The sequence below is a fragment of the Charadrius vociferus genome, unplaced genomic scaffold, assembly GCF_000708025.1.
Source record: "Charadrius vociferus isolate BGI_N301 unplaced genomic scaffold, ASM70802v2 scaffold377, whole genome shotgun sequence".
NCBI lineage: Eukaryota > Metazoa > Chordata > Aves > Charadriiformes > Charadriidae > Charadrius > Charadrius vociferus.
Window position 1 is genome coordinate 1,008,548 of NW_009649456.1, and position 18,529 is coordinate 1,027,076.

The 18,529-nt window shown below is 35.4% G+C and overlaps 1 protein-coding gene across 1 annotated transcript in view; it reads left to right on the top strand.

Moving 5' to 3' along the window:
* The window catches only part of CHD1 (chromodomain helicase DNA binding protein 1), a 57,388-nt gene extending 43,239 nt beyond the window's left edge, over nt 1-14,149 (top strand). Inside the window, exons 24-36 of the mRNA XM_009889698.1 lie at nt 244-285; nt 1,073-1,203; nt 1,620-1,758; nt 2,515-2,665; nt 3,641-3,763; nt 4,119-4,256; nt 6,570-6,833; nt 7,262-7,402; nt 8,800-8,978; nt 10,822-10,918; nt 11,132-11,189; nt 12,131-12,341; nt 12,546-14,149. Coding sequence (XP_009888000.1) covers nt 244-285; nt 1,073-1,203; nt 1,620-1,758; nt 2,515-2,665; nt 3,641-3,763; nt 4,119-4,256; nt 6,570-6,833; nt 7,262-7,402; nt 8,800-8,978; nt 10,822-10,918; nt 11,132-11,189; nt 12,131-12,341; nt 12,546-12,909 — 2,038 coding nt within the window. The 3' untranslated portion in view covers nt 12,910-14,149. The remainder of the gene's footprint in view (nt 1-243; nt 286-1,072; nt 1,204-1,619; nt 1,759-2,514; nt 2,666-3,640; nt 3,764-4,118; nt 4,257-6,569; nt 6,834-7,261; nt 7,403-8,799; nt 8,979-10,821; nt 10,919-11,131; nt 11,190-12,130; nt 12,342-12,545) is intronic.
* The last annotated feature ends 4,380 nt before the right edge of the window (nt 14,150-18,529 follow it).

Sequence of the window (18,529 nt, forward strand, 5' to 3'; positions counted from 1 at the left end):
TCTGAAATAAATTGTAACTTCTGTTGTTTCATTTACATCAGTTCTTAAACCAATAAAACTCTGACTTTGTTTGGGTTATCTGGGTATACTAAGCTGCCCTAGTCTCTCTACCTTTTTTTATTTTTAATTTCATTGTCCATATATCATTATACCAAGATTAGTGATTGTATTAATGCAATTTTAAAACTAATGTAGTTAGTTACGCATACATTTAAATGGCAATTTTTTTTTTTCTGTTACTAGGTTTATCAAGAGTTACAAGAAATTTGGTGGCCCTCTTGAAAGGTAAACTTGTTTGATTGTTATTTGTTTAGCAACTTGGAACCTTGTTTTCATAAAAATTAGAACAATATACCACGAAGCTTTAGGCTGAAGAGAAAATTCAGTGTCTAGTCTTTTGCCTCAAACAGAATGTGACTAGTTTAATATCTTCCCTTTCTTTGTGTATGGTATGTGTACAAACAGTCACACAACAAACCTTTCTATTTGTGGTACTACTTACTCACTCTTTTTATGCTTTACCTACAGTCTTATTTAATCTTCATTGGTGATGATCATTCAGTTGTCTTGTTTGATAGACTGTTGAAAGCTTATCAATTTATCCACTGTGACTGTCAGAGTTAGTTTTGCATTTTCCTTTATATAATTTCTTATTTTTAAAGTTGCTTTATTATTCCTCCTATAGCAGGTGGGTTGGACCTCTTCAAGGTCCCTTCCAACCTAAACCATTCTATGATTCCGTATTTTAAGAAAAACTTACCATCCTTATTTTCTTTATAAGTATTTATAGTCCATATCAGCATATTATATATAATGATTCCTTTTTTAAATAAGTGTACAGTAATTTAACTCAACACTGTAGAGTTAGGGTCCTTTACAGTTCTTATTATATTGTCTTCTGATACCTGAATCACTTACTTTTATATATTTTTTAATTAAAATTGTACACTGCGTAGCAAGTGCAGGTGACTGCTAAGTTACATGATTGTTTCTCTAGTTTCAAAATCTGAAGGAGTCATTCACAATTACTAAAGTTTCATAGCTATAAAAATGTGTATTTTTTTTGTTACAGGTTAGATGCTGTAGCTAGAGATGCTGAGCTAGTTGATAAATCAGAGACAGATCTTAGACGTTTGGGAGAGCTTGTACATAATGGATGCATTAAAGCTTTAAAGGACAATTCATCTGGACAAGAAAGAGCAGGTACAATGTGTTCAGGCGGCTTGGGGGGCAATAAAAAATGTCAAGAAGTCTGAATTATTTTTGCACTCTGATCATAACAGAAAACAGATCTGTTGGGGGAAAATATAAACAAAAGTGTTGGCATGCTGGGTGATCTAAATAAAGGGTTATAGTAAGATTACTTCTCTTTATTCCCCTTTGTGTGTGAATTCTCGTTGGAGAATGCAGTATGTTTTTGCTTCACTGTGAAATTCAAAAATCTGTTATTATCTGAAAAATCTTTTGATTCTGGAGCTTAATTCAAGCATTGTGTTAAGAAAATGTCATTTGGTGTAATTGACAGTTTGCTGCTGTCGCATCAAACTTGTTTTCTTTACATTTTTCTGTATGATATTGGTAAGGATAAGTATTTTAATAGCTTTGTCATTTATTTTAAGGAGGTAGACTTGGGAAAGTTAAAGGCCCAACATTCCGAATCTCAGGAGTGCAGGTGAACGCAAAGCTGGTCATCTCTCATGAAGAAGCGTTGGCACCATTGCACAAATCCATTCCTTCAGATCCAGAAGAAAGAAAAAGGTATTGTTTTGTTTGTTTGGGTTTTGGTTGTTTTTTTTTTTAAAGGAAGTAATTATTTAGAAAAATTTTCAAGTTTTATTGGCATTTTTCAGACAACAGTGACTCAAAGCACACTGTGACAGCATTGTCCCTTTATTTCCTGTAAGGAGGTGGCAGTAGTAACCTGCTCCACATCTGTTCTTCATTCTTTCTTCCCGTGCCATAGAAGCGAGTACTGGTTTTGGCTTCTCAGTTGTATTCACTGGGGACTCTGTTCAGTTACTAATAATAATCAGGACTAGAATTCACGCTTGCTGGGAAGCTGCTGTATGTGTCATCCCTGCTTAAGGGGAAGGCAGTATCTGTCAAAGTGGAGCAGTAATTATTTCTACCTTCTGAACTTTTTCCTTTGCCATCTTGTCTGTTGCTATCCCTAAACTATCTACTTAGTTAGCAGTTACACTGGGATGATGACTTATGCTTTTATTCATGATTAACCAACTCTGTGATGCAGCTCATGGCCAAAGACAGATGTCTGTTCTTCATATTTTGGTCGTAATTACCTTTAAAAAACATTCGAGTGCTGATTTCAATAAATATTTTATAGAAATGTTAAGAAAACATACTGATAAGTATTTGGATTAATTTCCTAAGTATATTAGCATCTTAGCAGAGAAAATAAATCTAGTTACATCACTTTTAGTATGTTCCCTTCCCCCTTGCTAAGCTTCAGAAGGAAAAAATCCTTTATTTGTCTTTCTAATTTATTTCTACTAGATATGTCATCCCATGCCACACCAAGGCTGCTCATTTTGATATAGACTGGGGCAAGGAAGACGATTCCAATCTGTTAATAGGCATCTATGAATATGGTTATGGCAGCTGGGAAATGATAAAAATGGATCCTGATCTCAGTTTGACACAGAAGGTATGTCATCCACAGTGTTTAATCGGGGACTCTTTTTGTTTAGGTAATAATGCTGCTAAGAACAGTTACTGAAAGAGCTTATTTTCTGATAACTGAAATTGCAGAGACTTTATACATCACTTGTACTTTTTAGTATCCTTCTTATCCTGTTTTATTAGATTTTAAGGTCTTGTGTATTCAGCTGAAGCATGCCTTACATATTTCCATGTAGTTGGACATCTGTCATTTGAATTTTTCTTTTCAGTATTTTTCTTCTCTATTTTAGGTGTTTTAGTTTTGTCCATTTTGTGTTCTCAAACTTTTGGAAGGGAGACTTTTCTAGAGATTTTATTTAGTTTCCCCATCCCCAGGTTCTTCACTTGAAGCTGTCTTTTAATCACAACATGAGAATAGCTGTACTAGAATTAGTGCAATAGCTCCTTAACAGAAGTGACCAACAGGTATTAAGGGAAAGGTCGGCGTGAAGTAAACTTTGTGACAGAGCCAACAACCTATAGCTTTGGGATTTGAGGAGTTGTGGCCAGTTTTCTTTAATAATGATTCTCACTCCTGCCTTCCATTAATTTGCCTGTTTTTTGAAACCACCCATTTGTATTTTTTGGTGTCTGCAATACCCTGTAGTGAGTTCTGCGTTTGGAAGATGAATGAGGCAGAGCCAGGAGCTGTGTGGATGACTGGTACAGGAGCTTAGAATGTCTTAGATAAAGTATCAGAGTAGAAGCAGAAATCTGAGGCTGGTTTCTTGAATTTATTTTAATCTGTGATGTAATTTCCATTGGTTGCGTGATTGAAATGAAAACATTTAAGAAATTCTCCATTGCTTAAGCATGCTGGCTGATTTGCTAGGTATAGTTGAAATTGATTGTTTTACACCTTCTTTTATGTAGCTGTTTCTGTTCTGTGTGCTCCAGGCTAGCATCTTCCAAACTTGATAATATGCACTCATAGCTGTGATACTTCCGTTGTTCTCCTCAGATTTTGCCTGATGATCCAGATAAGAAACCCCAGGCGAAGCAGTTACAGACCCGTGCAGACTACCTCATTAAATTGCTGAATAAAGACCTTGCAAGGAAGGAAGCACAAAGGCTTGCTGGTGCAGTAAGTAAAACTGGGTATTCATTAGTGAGATAAAACAATACACTTATGGGCACGTGAGCTGATCCTTTTTCTTTTTTCCTTTGTGTAATATTACTCTGTATTGCTAATCATATTACACGAGACTCACTCAATAAATTAATTGTGAGTTTCATATTGTGTTATTCTCTTACTGTTTGTATGTATTATCTGCTGTTGCACTATGCTCTGTCTCCAGTCCTGAAAAAAGTGGTGATCATTAGTGGCAATAAATAAGATAAAATGAACCCTCTATTGATGTAAAAACAAATCCTTTTTTGCAACTGTGGTGCAAAGATGCTTGTCAGGTGACATATTAAATACACCAATTTGCATTCAGGGCAATTCAAAGAGGAGGAAAACAAGAACTAAGAAGAATAAGGTGATAAAGGCTGCAAAAATAAAAGAAGAAATAAAAAGTGATTCTTCACCACAACCCTCGGAAAAATCTGATGAAGATGATGATGAGGATAACAAGGTAAATATCTTTCATATGGTAAAGATGGCTATTCAGTTTTTCATATTGGTATCGATTTCTATTTTATCTTCTGTTTGTTTTAACAAAATTGAAGCACCTGAATGTCATCCTTTCTTGTGGCTGCTACAGTTGATGTTGCATCAGTACAAGAACATGGAAGGCTGTGTCTGTTTTAATTTAATGATAAGCCAGTAGCTGAGGAATTATGAGTAGTTTTCCAAATTGTATTATAAAAAATGTTGTGATCTAATTACAAGTGGCAGTGCTCAATTTCAGCATTCTTTAAAGACTTCAGCATTGCGTCTGCTAGAAATGCAAACCTAATGTAACACACAATTACAAAACTAATGTTTCTGGCTAATGTGTGATAGGGATTCTTCAGGTAAAGTTGTTTTTTTGTATTCAGGCTCAGCAAAAAACGTCAAGCTCAATTAGAATGAGCGGCATAAATAAATGATAGTTCAGGACTTGCATGGGAAATCTCCTGTATACATTGTGGCTTTCATCATCCAATAAGATTATTTAACTGACTATTTAACCTTGTTGTGTTCTGTTACTTCTGATGTGTTCCTTGAGGCCTGTACTTTTGTTGGGTCTTTTTATTTCTAACATTAGACAGCAGAAACAACTACAGATAAGTTTAGGGTCATGTCACAGCTAATTTTATGACTTTGAAAGTAGCTGAAATAAATCAGTGCGAGTTTATATGTATCATTAAAGTACTTTCTACTTGGTTTAAAATAAACTAAAAGTGTCTTATGTAACCAGTTTAAACTACTACAAACCATTGTAATTGTCACTCTAGAAGATTTTTAAATATACATAGTTAAAAGTGAGTCAGCCTTAGAAGAATCATGATACATCTATAAAAACCAATTATTTTTAATGAAAGAATTCCTGTGTGTATGTAAGTTGTACTATGAAGAATAAAATGTAAAGCCAGAAAAAAAAAAAAAAATTAAAAATTCGAATGTAGACTGGCTTATGTTTGTAGATAGCCTTACATTCCCAACAAATTATTCTAAGAACTGTAAGTGGTGTCACAGGATTCAGTTGCCCATGTTAATTTACTGGGAAATAAAACTAAGGAAATTAAATGTTGAGACTACTTAAAAAATGAGTGGTAGACTTCATCTTCACTCAAAACAGAAGACACTGCTAGTCAGTTGATCAGCTTGTTATGTTTTGGGGAAGTGCTGTCCCCTTTTGTATATTTAATAACAGTTATTCATCACTTTAATACTTTTGGGCACAGACTAACAATTGCACTTCTGAAAACTGGACCATATACAACAATTGGTTTCAACTGCCTAAAAGGTTGGCTTTGGCTATTTAGCTGGCATACTGTGTACAATATTTAAAACTTATCTGTTTAACTGCTAGAACAGTCAGGAAACTCTTGAAGTAATTGGATTTTTCCTGGGAAATTTCCATGATACCTAAATACTGAAGTCCTGGTTGGGCTGATTACTTGATACCTCATCTAAGTAACTTGTTCAGATTAATGTATTGAGCATTCTTTCATCTGTTTTTCTGCAATGGATTCTATATGTGCCTTTCCAGGGTGTATTCAAATAAATTCAAAGATTAAAATATTTCTTGCACCTCTACATAATACTTTTGTTACTTACTATAGTATTTTTCTGTGTCTGCAAAGATTTGAGTTTCTATCTCAAACTTTTAAAGTGAATATTATAAAGACCAGTGTCGTGGTATTTTGTTCACCTTCAAATAATTAAATGGGCCCCTATCAGACAATCTGTAACCAAGACTTTCTTTTTAAGCCTTGTAAAAATAACACCTCTGGAAAAGAGAAAGTTGGGACTCTGTTACCTTCTCCTGTGAATGTTTAATATGGAATTGGTAAAAAGTTACTAGGACAAAGAAGCTAACTAGAACAGAAGTCTTCTAACTTCTCCATCACTTGAGCGTCCTGACCAATCAGTTCAGTTTTGTGAGATCAACTTCTTTTAAAACAAAGTTTTGAACAAAGTTTTTCAAACAAAGTTTTTAGCTTTTCAGAGCCTAACTACTTTTTAGAGGGACAGAATTCTAAGTTAATTCTCAGTTAAATGGACATAATTTCTCACCCCTCACTAGCACTGCTAAACAGTACTTGGTTTGTCACATCAAGGAAGTGAGTAGTTCTCATCTTTCTTTACAACTGCATTCAGTTCTATTTGATAGGTGTTAAATCAGTGTCCAAAAAGAAAAAAAAATGCACAGATAAAAAGTATGTTTTAATCTGATAGTTATGAAACTTGTATAGATAGGAACTCAGTTTGATGTGACGTATATGCTTGCATATTGCAGGAAGACATTGTTTCAGTGAAACAACCACATAAAAAAATTAAAGCAGAAAAAGAAAATGAAGAAAAACCTGAGCCAGATATTGGTATAAAGAAGGAAGCTGAAGAAAAAAGAGAGACAAAAGAAAAGGAAAATAAGAGGGATTTGAAAAGGGAGAAAAAAGAAAAAGAGGATAAGAAAGAATTAAAAGAAAAAGATAATAAAGAAAAGAGAGAAAACAAAGTAAAAGAATCCACACAGAAAGAAAAAGAAGTAAAGGAAGAGAAGGTAACTAGGTTTACTTATCTTATATAGCACTAGAAAAGGCCACTAGGTTTACATGAATGATTTTGAGATTAAAAGGTATTTTGGATCTCATCAGTTGTCATTTCATTGAAGTCTTCTACATCACTTGAAGTTTTATTTTTACTACCTGAAGCCATGAGAACGGGCATTTGTAATGGGGAATTACGTCTTCAATGATACATATCTTAGTTGGACTGAGAGTACAAGTGTGTGCAAGAACTTCTTTTATTCCTTTTCCATTCTCCTTTTCCATCCCAGACAGAAAGTAAAATATCCTGTCATTGAATATCAGCATCTTTTTTATTCTTGTTATTGAAGAGAGTGCAGTAGTTACGGGGATTGTTGTATATTATAGGATAATTCCAAAGCCAAAATAAATTTACTTAAATATTTTTATATCTTGTTCTTAGGTAAATGAAATCAAATCTGAAAATAAAGAAAAAACTAAAAAAATGCCATTGTTGGATACTCCAGTTCACATTACTGCAAGTAGTGAACCAGTTCCTATACTGGAAGAATCTGAAGAACTGGATCAGAAAACTTTCAGTGTGGTAAGTTCCTTTTTGATAAGTTATTGTTTGTACTTGACAGTCTATCAGACAGGAAAATTTCTGATGTTCTTGATTCTGTTAGTGGGCACAGCAACATACATGATCTTTTGCTAGTAGTCTCAGATCAATGAATGTTGCTGACACTGTGAGCCTTCAGTGATCCAGATGGATGTGTTTGTGTGGCTAAGTGACAGAAAATCATTTGATTTCATGTACAGTTATATTTTTCTGATCAATTCTCTATTTAAGCAGTGCACTCTGTATGCTGTCTTTTAAAGGCTACTTCAAGCTGTGGCTAGTGCCATATGTAATGCAGCTGCTTAATTACTTAGTGGCATGAGCTGGCAGTGGAACAGCTTCCGTGATTTTTCTGAGTTGTCCCTAGATGCTTACATGGTAATGGCGATATTCCGTTTCATTCCATTCCAAACATTTACCTCCTTTAATTCTAACTGGGAGTAATTCTAGGTTGGGTTTGTGTACAGAAATTATTTTTTTGTTCAGGCTTTTTGTTCTGGAATGTATGTTTATCTTATGCCATGGTTAGATGCTGTGTAATTAGCGTATTTAACTACACTTTGAAATGAAAATTACTACTGTGGGTTGTTCAGATTTAATTAATTTGGGCCTTTGTGAAAGGAGAATATGCGTTTCATCTGTTTACCATGCCACTGTAGTTGGATGGTATTCCTAAGCAAGTGCCTGTAATTTAAGTTATGCTAACTGGTTTTATCTGGGTTTATTATTAAAACATTTGATTCAAACTGCAAAAAGTCAGGAATGCACATGTGATGTATATTTGCATTGCCATCACCACCGTTACTGATCTAGGCATACCCAAACTAGCTTTAGTCTACATACCATAAGTTCTGCTAATATCTGTGTAGGAGGTTTAAAAACTGCTCAGAGAAGCAGTGTTGATCCTCTGCTGAATGCCAAGTTTAATTGTTGCAGAAAGTATGTGTTTGAAATGTGCTGAACTCTCTCATATTTAATTTTGACATTGACTCTGTATAGCTTTCAAGGTGCTAAAAAGTATGTCTTGTCCTATATGCTTATGCTGAAAGTTATAACTGATTGTAAAACCCAGTTGTAATGAGTCATTTTCTTCTGAAAATCCCTTAAATTAGTGCTTTCTTAACTCCTTGATATCTGTATTTTGTACAATGTGATGCTTTCATAGAGGAGTACAATTTCCAACGAGGTTTAAAATACAACTTTTTCCAAAGGAAACCTGTAAAATATTTTTAAAAGCTGTGAGCAAGTCTTGTGTTTCATTTGGCTTGTAACAATATTGTCTTTGCCTGTCTATGTATATCACAGTAAAGGGTGGGTCATGTTTTAGAATTTTTTTTTTTTTCTTTGAATTAATACATTTCGTTTTTTCCATTTTACAGTGCAAAGAAAGAATGAGGCCTGTCAAAGCAGCACTGAAACAGCTGGATCGACCAGAGAAGGGCCTTTCTGAAAGAGAACAGCTGGAACATACCAGACAGTGTCTAATCAAAATTGGGGATCACATTACTGAATGTCTAAAGGAGTACACAAATCCTGAACAAATTAAACAGTGGAGAAAGTAAGTTACTATCTGTGTTTTTTCTTGAAACAGTAAAATGTATAATTGCTTATATTAAGAAGAATAATTTTTAATTATTTCTCTTGTCTCTTATTCTTCCTTTCTTGTATCTTTCTGCTGTTTTAAATAGGAATCTGTAAAAAGATGATTATAGATGGTTCAGACTTCTAACGGATTGACTTTTTCATCCTACATAGCAATGCATTTCATCCAGTAGGTGGAGTCATCTCACTGCACTGAAAGCAAACACTATCTAAACTGTTACTTAAACTGTTTAGTGGAAAAGCATTCTTACCTTTAAGGAGCTGGGTTTTTTTCAAGCTTAAGTTTTTTTTATTTTTTATTAATTAAATAGGCAATTCTAAATTTGTGTTGAACTTTGTATGATTTTGAATTGCAGAATTCTGTATTCTTCTTGAAATATACTCTAAAATTAAATTGCATATTACTTATTAACTATGACTTGATAAAAGTATTTATCATAACATACTCAGAGGTATTTCAAAAGTGAAAAAAGAGTGCATCTTTATCAGGTGACAATTTAAAAAATAAAAAGTGTTGGTTTGTAAACTTTTTACATTTCACTGTTACGTTCTTAATGCAATTTGAGTTACTTTTATTGGAATATGAACTTTAATCTTATGTGGTTGAAAATACATTCTGCAGTTCCAGATACAAAATTCTGTTAAGTGTTTTATTTTCTTGAAGATTTCTGTTAGTGTAGAATGCCTCTGCTGTTTTTACTTGCATTACTTCAAAAAATTAAGGTAATCTGAGGTACAAAACCAAGATCCATGTCTCACATTTTGGTAAATGCTATATTTCTTCCAGTGGAAACTCGTAATAGAGCTATTATTCATAATAATTCTACAATATTATATGTAGATTAATATAATACATATTTTGGCTATCTTTGATAAGAAGTGTAGTTAAGCTACTTAGCTTATATAAAGGTATACAGGTGTCATTAGGCACACCATTGACTGGTTGTCTACTTTAGCAAACCTCTAGACCAAAACTATAATGTTTAAATAATCACAGTGAAGAAGCAGACTGTTGCTTCCTGAGCCTGCACACTTCAGACACTTCTGAACACTAGTATTCTGTAGTCTCTTAAGCATTCCACCTACAAATTTGACTAAAAGAATCCTAGACTTTAGATCTGTTACCTGTGATCATAGAAGCAAATGTTTTCTTTAGGGTTTTGGCATCTTGACAGCAAAAAAACTTGATTCATTCTTTCATTCTTGCAAGCACTGATTAGGCACAAATTTATTGCCATGCTACTTCCATTCTCTTTCACAGTTCTCATTTGATTTCAAAAGCTTTGACCAAGCTTTGGAATCCTTTGGAAAAAAATCTCTCACTGGTGTTTTCATGAAATGAGGCTTGGAGGTGAAATGTCTCATGCTACAAGAGATTTCAAGTGTGGAAGAATTTTTACTTACTGTACTTACTTAGGTTTTTACGTACTGAGTGGTAAATACTCAAAATTAAAACAAGCTTTCAGAAGATATACTGATAACCACATTTTTAAGCAGTTTCACAAATCATTATATTAACACCATTGTTATTAGTACTACTTTATGTGCACTTCGCACTCTGAAGTACTTATGGTAAGTATTAGAAAGTGACAAATTGTTTAAAGGAATTAATTTTGCCAATGTTTGAAATACAACTAGGTAGTGTTTGCTGTGCAGCTAGGCAATACTGTAAATTTTGTAGTGTTTCTGTTTTACTGAAGTACTGTTCAAATAATTTTTGTTAAATCCATGTTCTGTTGCATAATACAAGAAAAGCAAATGTACAGCAGAATTATAACTTCTCTTTTCTCCTTCCTCAGAAACTTGTGGATTTTTGTCTCTAAATTTACAGAATTTGATGCTAGAAAGCTGCACAAACTTTATAAACATGCAATCAAAAAACGCCAAGAATCTCAGGTAATATTTTCAGACTCTTTCTAAATACACAAATATGTATTTTAGGTATTATAACTCTTTTATTATATTTAAAGAATTATAAGGAGCACAGAAATATACTTCAAGTAGCATTTATGTTTGTAGTAAAGCAGTCTCTTTTGTTAGTATGTTTTTCTAATAAATTCAGATGAACTTTGGGATTTAGCAATGAGTTTTTGTACTTATCTCTTTTAGCAACAAAATGACCAGAATATTAGCAGCAATGTGAATGCACATGTAATTAGAAATCCAGGTAAGAAACCTTAAGTATATTCTTGTGTTAGATATCTTAATTTTCATGTTTATTTCATTTCACAAGTCTCATAGATCTGCCTCCCACACTGCTAAGTATCATAGAGATAAGCTGATTAGCAAAACTTCACTAGTTTGCTGATGAAATCCAGCTGAGTGCAGAATGAAGCTGGTACTTACTGGTTTTAACAGCACGTTATTTCACCAGCCTTTAAAAAATTTTTGGAAATCTTTTGTGTGTTTAATTTTGGGGAGGGAGAGAGGTCTACTCAAAACCTGTAATTTTCTTGAAAATTCTGTGCCTATTTGTAGCTCTTACAGTGCCACTGCAGTGTAAGAAAGCAAGCTATTCCTTGAAGTTATAGTTTATAACTAATTACATGAGCTGTCTTTTATTGTTGACAATAAGACTGATTTTTCTATGCTGCCACACCTGCCTTCTTGTACCACTTGCTTTTATCTTGTGTTATGTAACACTTCTAGTGTATTTTCGTGGACTTAAAATCAGCATAATGTATTTTTAGGAATACCTCTGAAAGCTTTTCATTAACAAGGTGTACTTTTAAAACTCTTACTCATGCTAAGGCCATCGCTTCTTGGAGAGGAAGTTGCTACCATTCTGTCTAAAATTGCTTTATTAAAGGCACCTCTACTCACCACTCATTTGGATCACTCTTAGCTTCATAGACTGAATGGAGAGGTTGAAAAGTTCAGTTTCCCGAGTCCTACACACCTACATTCTAGCTTGCTTCCCTCTTACTTCTGAGGTTTCTTTCACTTCACTCGCGTTAGTGCATTTGTCTTTCAACTGTTTAGATCTTGATTCTGTCAAATTATAATGTCACTTTCATACTGCTTTACACCTGACAGGTACAAGTGCTTTTTGAATTAGGTGAAGAAAAGAGTGTGAGATTTCCTTTTAACCTCTGCTTTATTAAACAGATGTGGAAAGGCTGAAGGAGAATACAAACCATGATGACAGTAGCAGGGATAGTTACTCTTCTGATAGGCATTTGTCACAATACCACGATCATCATAAAGACAGGCATCAGGGAGATGCTTACAAGAAAAGCGACTCCAGGAAAAGGCCCTATTCAGCCTTCAGCAATGGAAAAGATCACAGAGACTGGGATCACTACAAACAAGACAGCAGGTGAGTTTCTTTGGCAATTTTTAGACATGTTCAGAATTCCCTTCCTGTTTTTGTAGTATGCTTGTAGCAAGCACCAAAATGTCTGTTCTTGAGTAACGCGAAATTGCAAGTATGATATCTCTCTAATACAGTTCTGTTGATTTGACATAATTGTCAATTATGTGTGTTCAGTAACACTAATACAACGAATGTCTATTTTTTTAGATACTACAGTGACAGTAAACATAGGAAGTTAGATGACTACAGGAGCAGAGACCACAGGTCAAACCTGGAAGGAAGTTTAAAAGACAGCCGGGCTCATTCAGATCACCGTTCCCATTCAGACCACAGGATACATTCAGATCACCGTTCCACTTCAGAGTACAGCCATCATAAATCTTCTAGAGATTATAGGTACCACTCAGACTGGCAAATGGACCACAGAGCTTCGGGTAGTGGCCCAAGGTCACCATTAGATCAGAGGTCTCCTTATGGTTCAAGATCTCCCCTAGGACACAGATCTCCATTTGAACACTCATCAGATCACAAAAGTACACCTGAACATACATGGAGTAGCTGGAAAACATAACAAAGACTGACATTTTCTGGACCTTCTTTTAGCCATATACAGTAAGCTAACACAGTAATTGCCTTATGTGACTTGAAAGATATGGACTGGATATTCTGTCAGTAGCAGTATTGTTACTTCTTTCCAGGATGCAAGGTCTATTATCCCAACAGAAGAAAAATATTTTTGTATTTAAAGTTTATGCTGCACTGTGCTGCAAATGCTGTGGCACTCTTTTTTTAAGAAATGGAAGATGTTTACTTTTACAGGGACCTCAACACTGCCCCTTTCAGACTGGATCTTACTATAAAACTCTTCATGTCAAAGTGGTTTTAGGTTGAACACGTTTTAAATTATGTTTGTAAATGAACTTCTAAACACTGACCTGTGCTCATATTTCAGGACGGAATGAGGAGTTTATTTTCTTTTGTTTCTTAGTAAAGAACTCTCAAGGATTTTGTTCACTTTCCAAAGCTACTTGTTTACATTGTACACTGCGACCACCTTGCCGCTTTTCATCACAAGCTTGAATATTTAAATTCTGTACCTATAACTGTAAAATAGCCAGGATTTCTCCTGTTTGTGATCAGTTATAATGCCTTTTTACAAAACAAACAAATAATAATAATAATAAAAACAAAAAAAAACCCAGAAGCAAATGGCTGTAAATTATTGTAAATCAATTAAATGAGCTTTTTTCCCTCTCAGGCTTTTTTTTGACTGTTCCTTTCCCCACCAACTCAGGCCTTCTTGTCACAAGTATGAAATAAAATCAATGTACTTACATGTTGTAATGAACTATCTTGATGGAATCACTGTTCAGAATGTAAAAATGGGGAAAGGGAACAATTTATTTCATTTAGTGCTTTTTTTTTTTTATGAATACTTTAGATAGAAGTTTTGGGGGTTTTTGTTGTTTTGGGGTTTTTTGTTTGTGGTCCCCCCCCCTTAAACTGTCAGTGTTGTAATTATTTGAAATGACATGGTAAGAAATACCCAGCCAAACTGTGCTCTGGAAAGTTTTTCAGGTGCATTGGTTTTAAAGGAGTGTTGAATATCTGAACACTTCAGAATCCAAATCAGCCAAAATTTATTGTAAATCCATTTGTGTTCCCTCTTCAATATGGGCAATAATGTCAAATGTGCTATGCAGCCAGTTAATATTTTAGAAGATTTGAATGACTTTATTGACAGAATTGTTACAATGCACACTGATTGTACATAGATAACTTCTATCTGACAAATTAAATTTAAACTAAAAGGACATGTGGGCTCTTGTAGTTTTCTGCTGGGTTTTTCTCTACAGCGTTACTTTTTCTCAGGTTTACCCATAAAAGCATTAAACTTTTAAGTACTAAATTTGAATATGTAAATTAGGGAAGATATCTAGCCTGGCATCCTGTGGTTGGAGCTACATCTGTTGCTCCCATTTTTCTCTGCTCTTGCAATGTTGAGCATTTTTTCCAATTAAACAGGTTTCTGTGAAAGCATTAATATAGAACAAAAATCTACCCACAGAGTATCTGTAAGGATCTCACTGTAGGCACAGTGGTTGCACATTATATTTTAAGCTTGTTTAACGTAGGCTGGGACTCAGTTAATTAATGCTGCTTCATTTCTTAACTCTTCATCTTCCCGAGACCTGGAGGGTTTTGTGTTGCTCTCCTTTTGAACTTAAATTGCTGAAGCAGTGTTGAGGCAGTGGAGTGGTGTCTGATAAGATTGTGCATGCGTGCCATGCATCTTCCACTTCCAGGGGTGAAAATCTGGAATTTGGAGCATCTCCAAACACTGACTCATTCTTACTGCTTGGGTATTGCATAGATCCATTAATAGAGCACAGATGGAGCAGTCCCACTAAGCCTGGTTCACCATCAGTGTGGCTATATTGTGGCATTGTGGCTGAGCATGTCTAACATAATGTGGTTAGTCTCCATCCATTTTTGTTAAAGGCATCTCAGGTGTCTCTGAAATAAGCAAGACAAAATACTTGGTGGCTTTAATGATTAGGATCTTTGGCAGTTATTCTACTTACATTGTGTTAACTTTTTTACTCAATCATATTCACAGATTTGCAAATCACATTTGCAACTGCTTAAATTATTCCCCTCTGGTTTCAGTTAAGTCTTAAGTATAAAGTGTGATGGTGGAGATAGCCTCCATTGCTTATGACGCTGACTGTTAGGGTGTATCTTATTATTTAGGATAATTCTATATCCTCTGCATATAAGACATTTTTAATTCATTTTCTGTGCATGCAGATTTGATCCTTTTTTTGTTCATTGGTAATGAAAAGTCTTAAGGAGTGTGTCCACTTCTGAAGCATACATCAGATACTAATCTTGCCTGTCCATAAGGGGTTTTGGAAAGTAGGAATTCTGGTGACTGCAAGAGAACTCCTTGTATGGGTGGTGTTAAAGATTCAGGTGTTTCATCTACTGTGCATGGAAGTCTAAGATTTTAATCTTAATCCAGCTATGTATTTCTAGTCTACCATTTACAGTACTACCTAAAAAGAGCAGACTGTTGGTCAGTCTGAAAGAGCACATTAAAAAAATGTATCGCTGCTAGTAGTTTTAAGGACAGAGAAATGCAGCTGCTGTGTTGGCACATTGACCTGCTTGCAGTCACTTGGTGTTTTCCCCATTTTGGTTGTCAGTGCAGATGTCCTGGTGTCTGAGCAGGGCTCAAACAGCTTCTGGTGTCTGAGAGCCTTTCACTACTATCAAGAACAAGACTTGCAAAGGATTCAAGCACCAACCATAAAAGGATGGCAGTTTCTGCAGAAACATGATGCTCCTGCAAAAGGAGTGTGCCCTGACTGCCCTTTGAGCCATGGACAGCACAGCAAGCTGGAGCACTGACTCCCCCGGCGGAATACCTCTGATGCCTGTCTTCCTTCTTTTCAGAGCTCGATTGGCTTGTTTTGTCCCTGTATGATGTTCTGTTACCAACAGTGGATCTTGTCACCTCCACGGCCCTTATTGTTTAGCTGCAGGGTTCCCATTAAAGTGTAAAATCCCAGTCAAGTACTCTTGTAGCAATGTGCTTTAAGGAGCCGTTTCAATCTCCAGTGTTATGCTTAGGGTTGTGTTCAGTGACACCTTTTTTTGGTAGGAAATTACCTCACCATTACTTAGGAAGACGGGCAAGACAGAAGACGCTAAGGGAGATCATCCCTATACAGCTTTTCTTCCTGATGAAACCATTTATTGCAAGTTTCTCTATGATCGTTTTATTTGAACAGCAAATTAATTAAATTCTAGCTTCTTTTTGTGTACTATGGCTGAAATGAGGTTGTCTCATTTTTACCTTTATAGAAATAAATGTAGACAATCTCTTGCTTCTATTAGAGAGTAGTAAAGACTATTAAAATAGGTAACGCCTGTTAGGAGTCATCCACTTGTACTGATGGTTTGTTTTACTGAGTGATGTTGGGACAGATATGTAGTCCTGTCACTTGTGTCTCTTCGTTTTTCCAACAAGTTAGTATGGTTACACCTGAAATTTAAGCTTTGTTCTCAAAACTTAAATGCTGAAACTTTTATTTGTGAAACGCTCCAGAAGCAGTAGCCAAGAAATAAAATTGTGCGAGACATGGTTAGGAGCAGAAAGAAGGGGAGGTTATTTGTTTCTTATCCTTTTTCATTTTTCTCTGTAATCCCACTTTTCTTCTTAAGATAGAAGTGGAGAATGACTGAGTAATGGGGAGCAAGTTCTGGTCCACCCATCCTTATGTTCTCATGCTGTATGGAGTCAGTGAAAGATCTTCCTTTAGATATGGCCTATACTAAAATAAAGAATGTTTCTAGCATGTATTTTCCAATGCCCTAGCCCTACCAATTTATCGGTAACTACCTTATTTTTTTTATTTTCAGAACTTTTAACAGTGAAACATTGCTTTGTAATAAACAATGACATTTAATGATGATTGTTAATTTGCACAAAGAAGTAAGAATTTCCATTGTCCTGTTGAAAAGAACTATTTCCAGACCTAACATACAAATAAAATAATTCTACTTTTTTAATTACTTGTAGCTCCTTCATAAACCTATTGTGGAAGCTGCTTACTTTGTTTTACACTCTGAAGCTCAGCATTAGGCTTTAAGTTTATATAATTCCCACTTTTATCAGCAGAGTAATTGTTTTTAAAAAACTTAGATATTTGTTCATATTCTGTATGATATATTGTAGAAAAAATTGAGAGGGGATGTTGTTTTCCAGAAAAGTGGCAAGTCCTGGTCAAGTGCATAATTTTCAGTTTATTCCAAAACTTCATTATTTACATAAACTGATAAATACAGAAAACTTGCATGCATTTATTGTGGATTATCAAGACTGTATTTCAAGTTTGTTTTCTTCCATTGTATAATATGACTTATCTTCATGAATCTTAATAATTTATAACAAGTAAACTGAGCAACAGTCCTTTGAGATACGTACGTGTCAGCTGGATTTTATGAAGACACTTCAAAGCGATCAATTATAGTTCTATGTTTAGCCAACACCTGAGGTCTAACTGTAATCCCAAACTACTTAGTCCAAGCTTGATTCATTACAGTACTTCTTTTATTCTAGCTATAAGGAAAAACATAGCCATGTAATGGTCTACAGTAATACATATGAATTATACGTGAGGTAGCTGCTCTCTGAACCTTGGCTAACTGCTTCATCTTTCTGTAACAAGTGACTCACAAGCTTTAGCCACAGCAATTAATGTGTCTTATATGGAAGTTCCTGTGCACCTGGACATCTCTTCCATTATAGAGCTAACATGGAAGAAGACATCATGATGTACCCGTAGCCAGGCAGTAGTGGTCTATTTCCCCTAACCCTCCTAAAGTGTTTCCTTGGCACCATAGGTTGTCTGTTACATGACTGAATATAAAGAAGATACTGATCAGATTGCCTCCCACCCCATGGCCACAAAGGACCCTGCAGCACCTTGAGAAAAGGGAAGCAGGACACAGACTGCCAAAACAATTCGTACAATTGCACAGGTCAATCTTCGGCAACATTTGCAGGGGCTCTGGTAAAGAAGTCTGTGAGGGATGGGACATAGGCCGGATCTTGTTGGCAAACCACAGCATGGGCACATTCTTACTGAGAAAATTAATCCAGCTGTACCAGCTCTATTCTGGAATTGATTTGCAAACTTTTAATACAACATTGTGCCTTTTTGTGCAAAGGTTGTAAATGAAAGGCGGTGAAAATACACGCTACTCACTAAAGCCATATGAAATATTTTTCTGTTTAGGATTTCCTGCAAAAAAAAAAATATTAATCCTAAACTTAACCAAATTGGTGTCACTAATTGTGAGAGCTGGGTATAACCGCACTTGATCCTGTATAGTTTGAGGTACCGTGTTTGCACCAACAAAAAAGGAGGGCGTTGTTGGAAAGATGACTGCCTTACAGCCGTGTATGGGGTGTCTGGCTACACTTTGTGGGAAAGGGGGGTCAGGTGAGTGTGCATTGCTTAGGTGACAGCCAAGCGGTCACTGAGGAGATGGCACCCCGGGGTACGGCCAGTCCCTCTGACCTTTACTATTCCAACCTGAAGTATCCCAGCCCAGCTCGGGGCTGAATGCCCCTGATTTTCCCAGCCCAAATTCCCACCCCACAGCTTCACCCTCAGTGT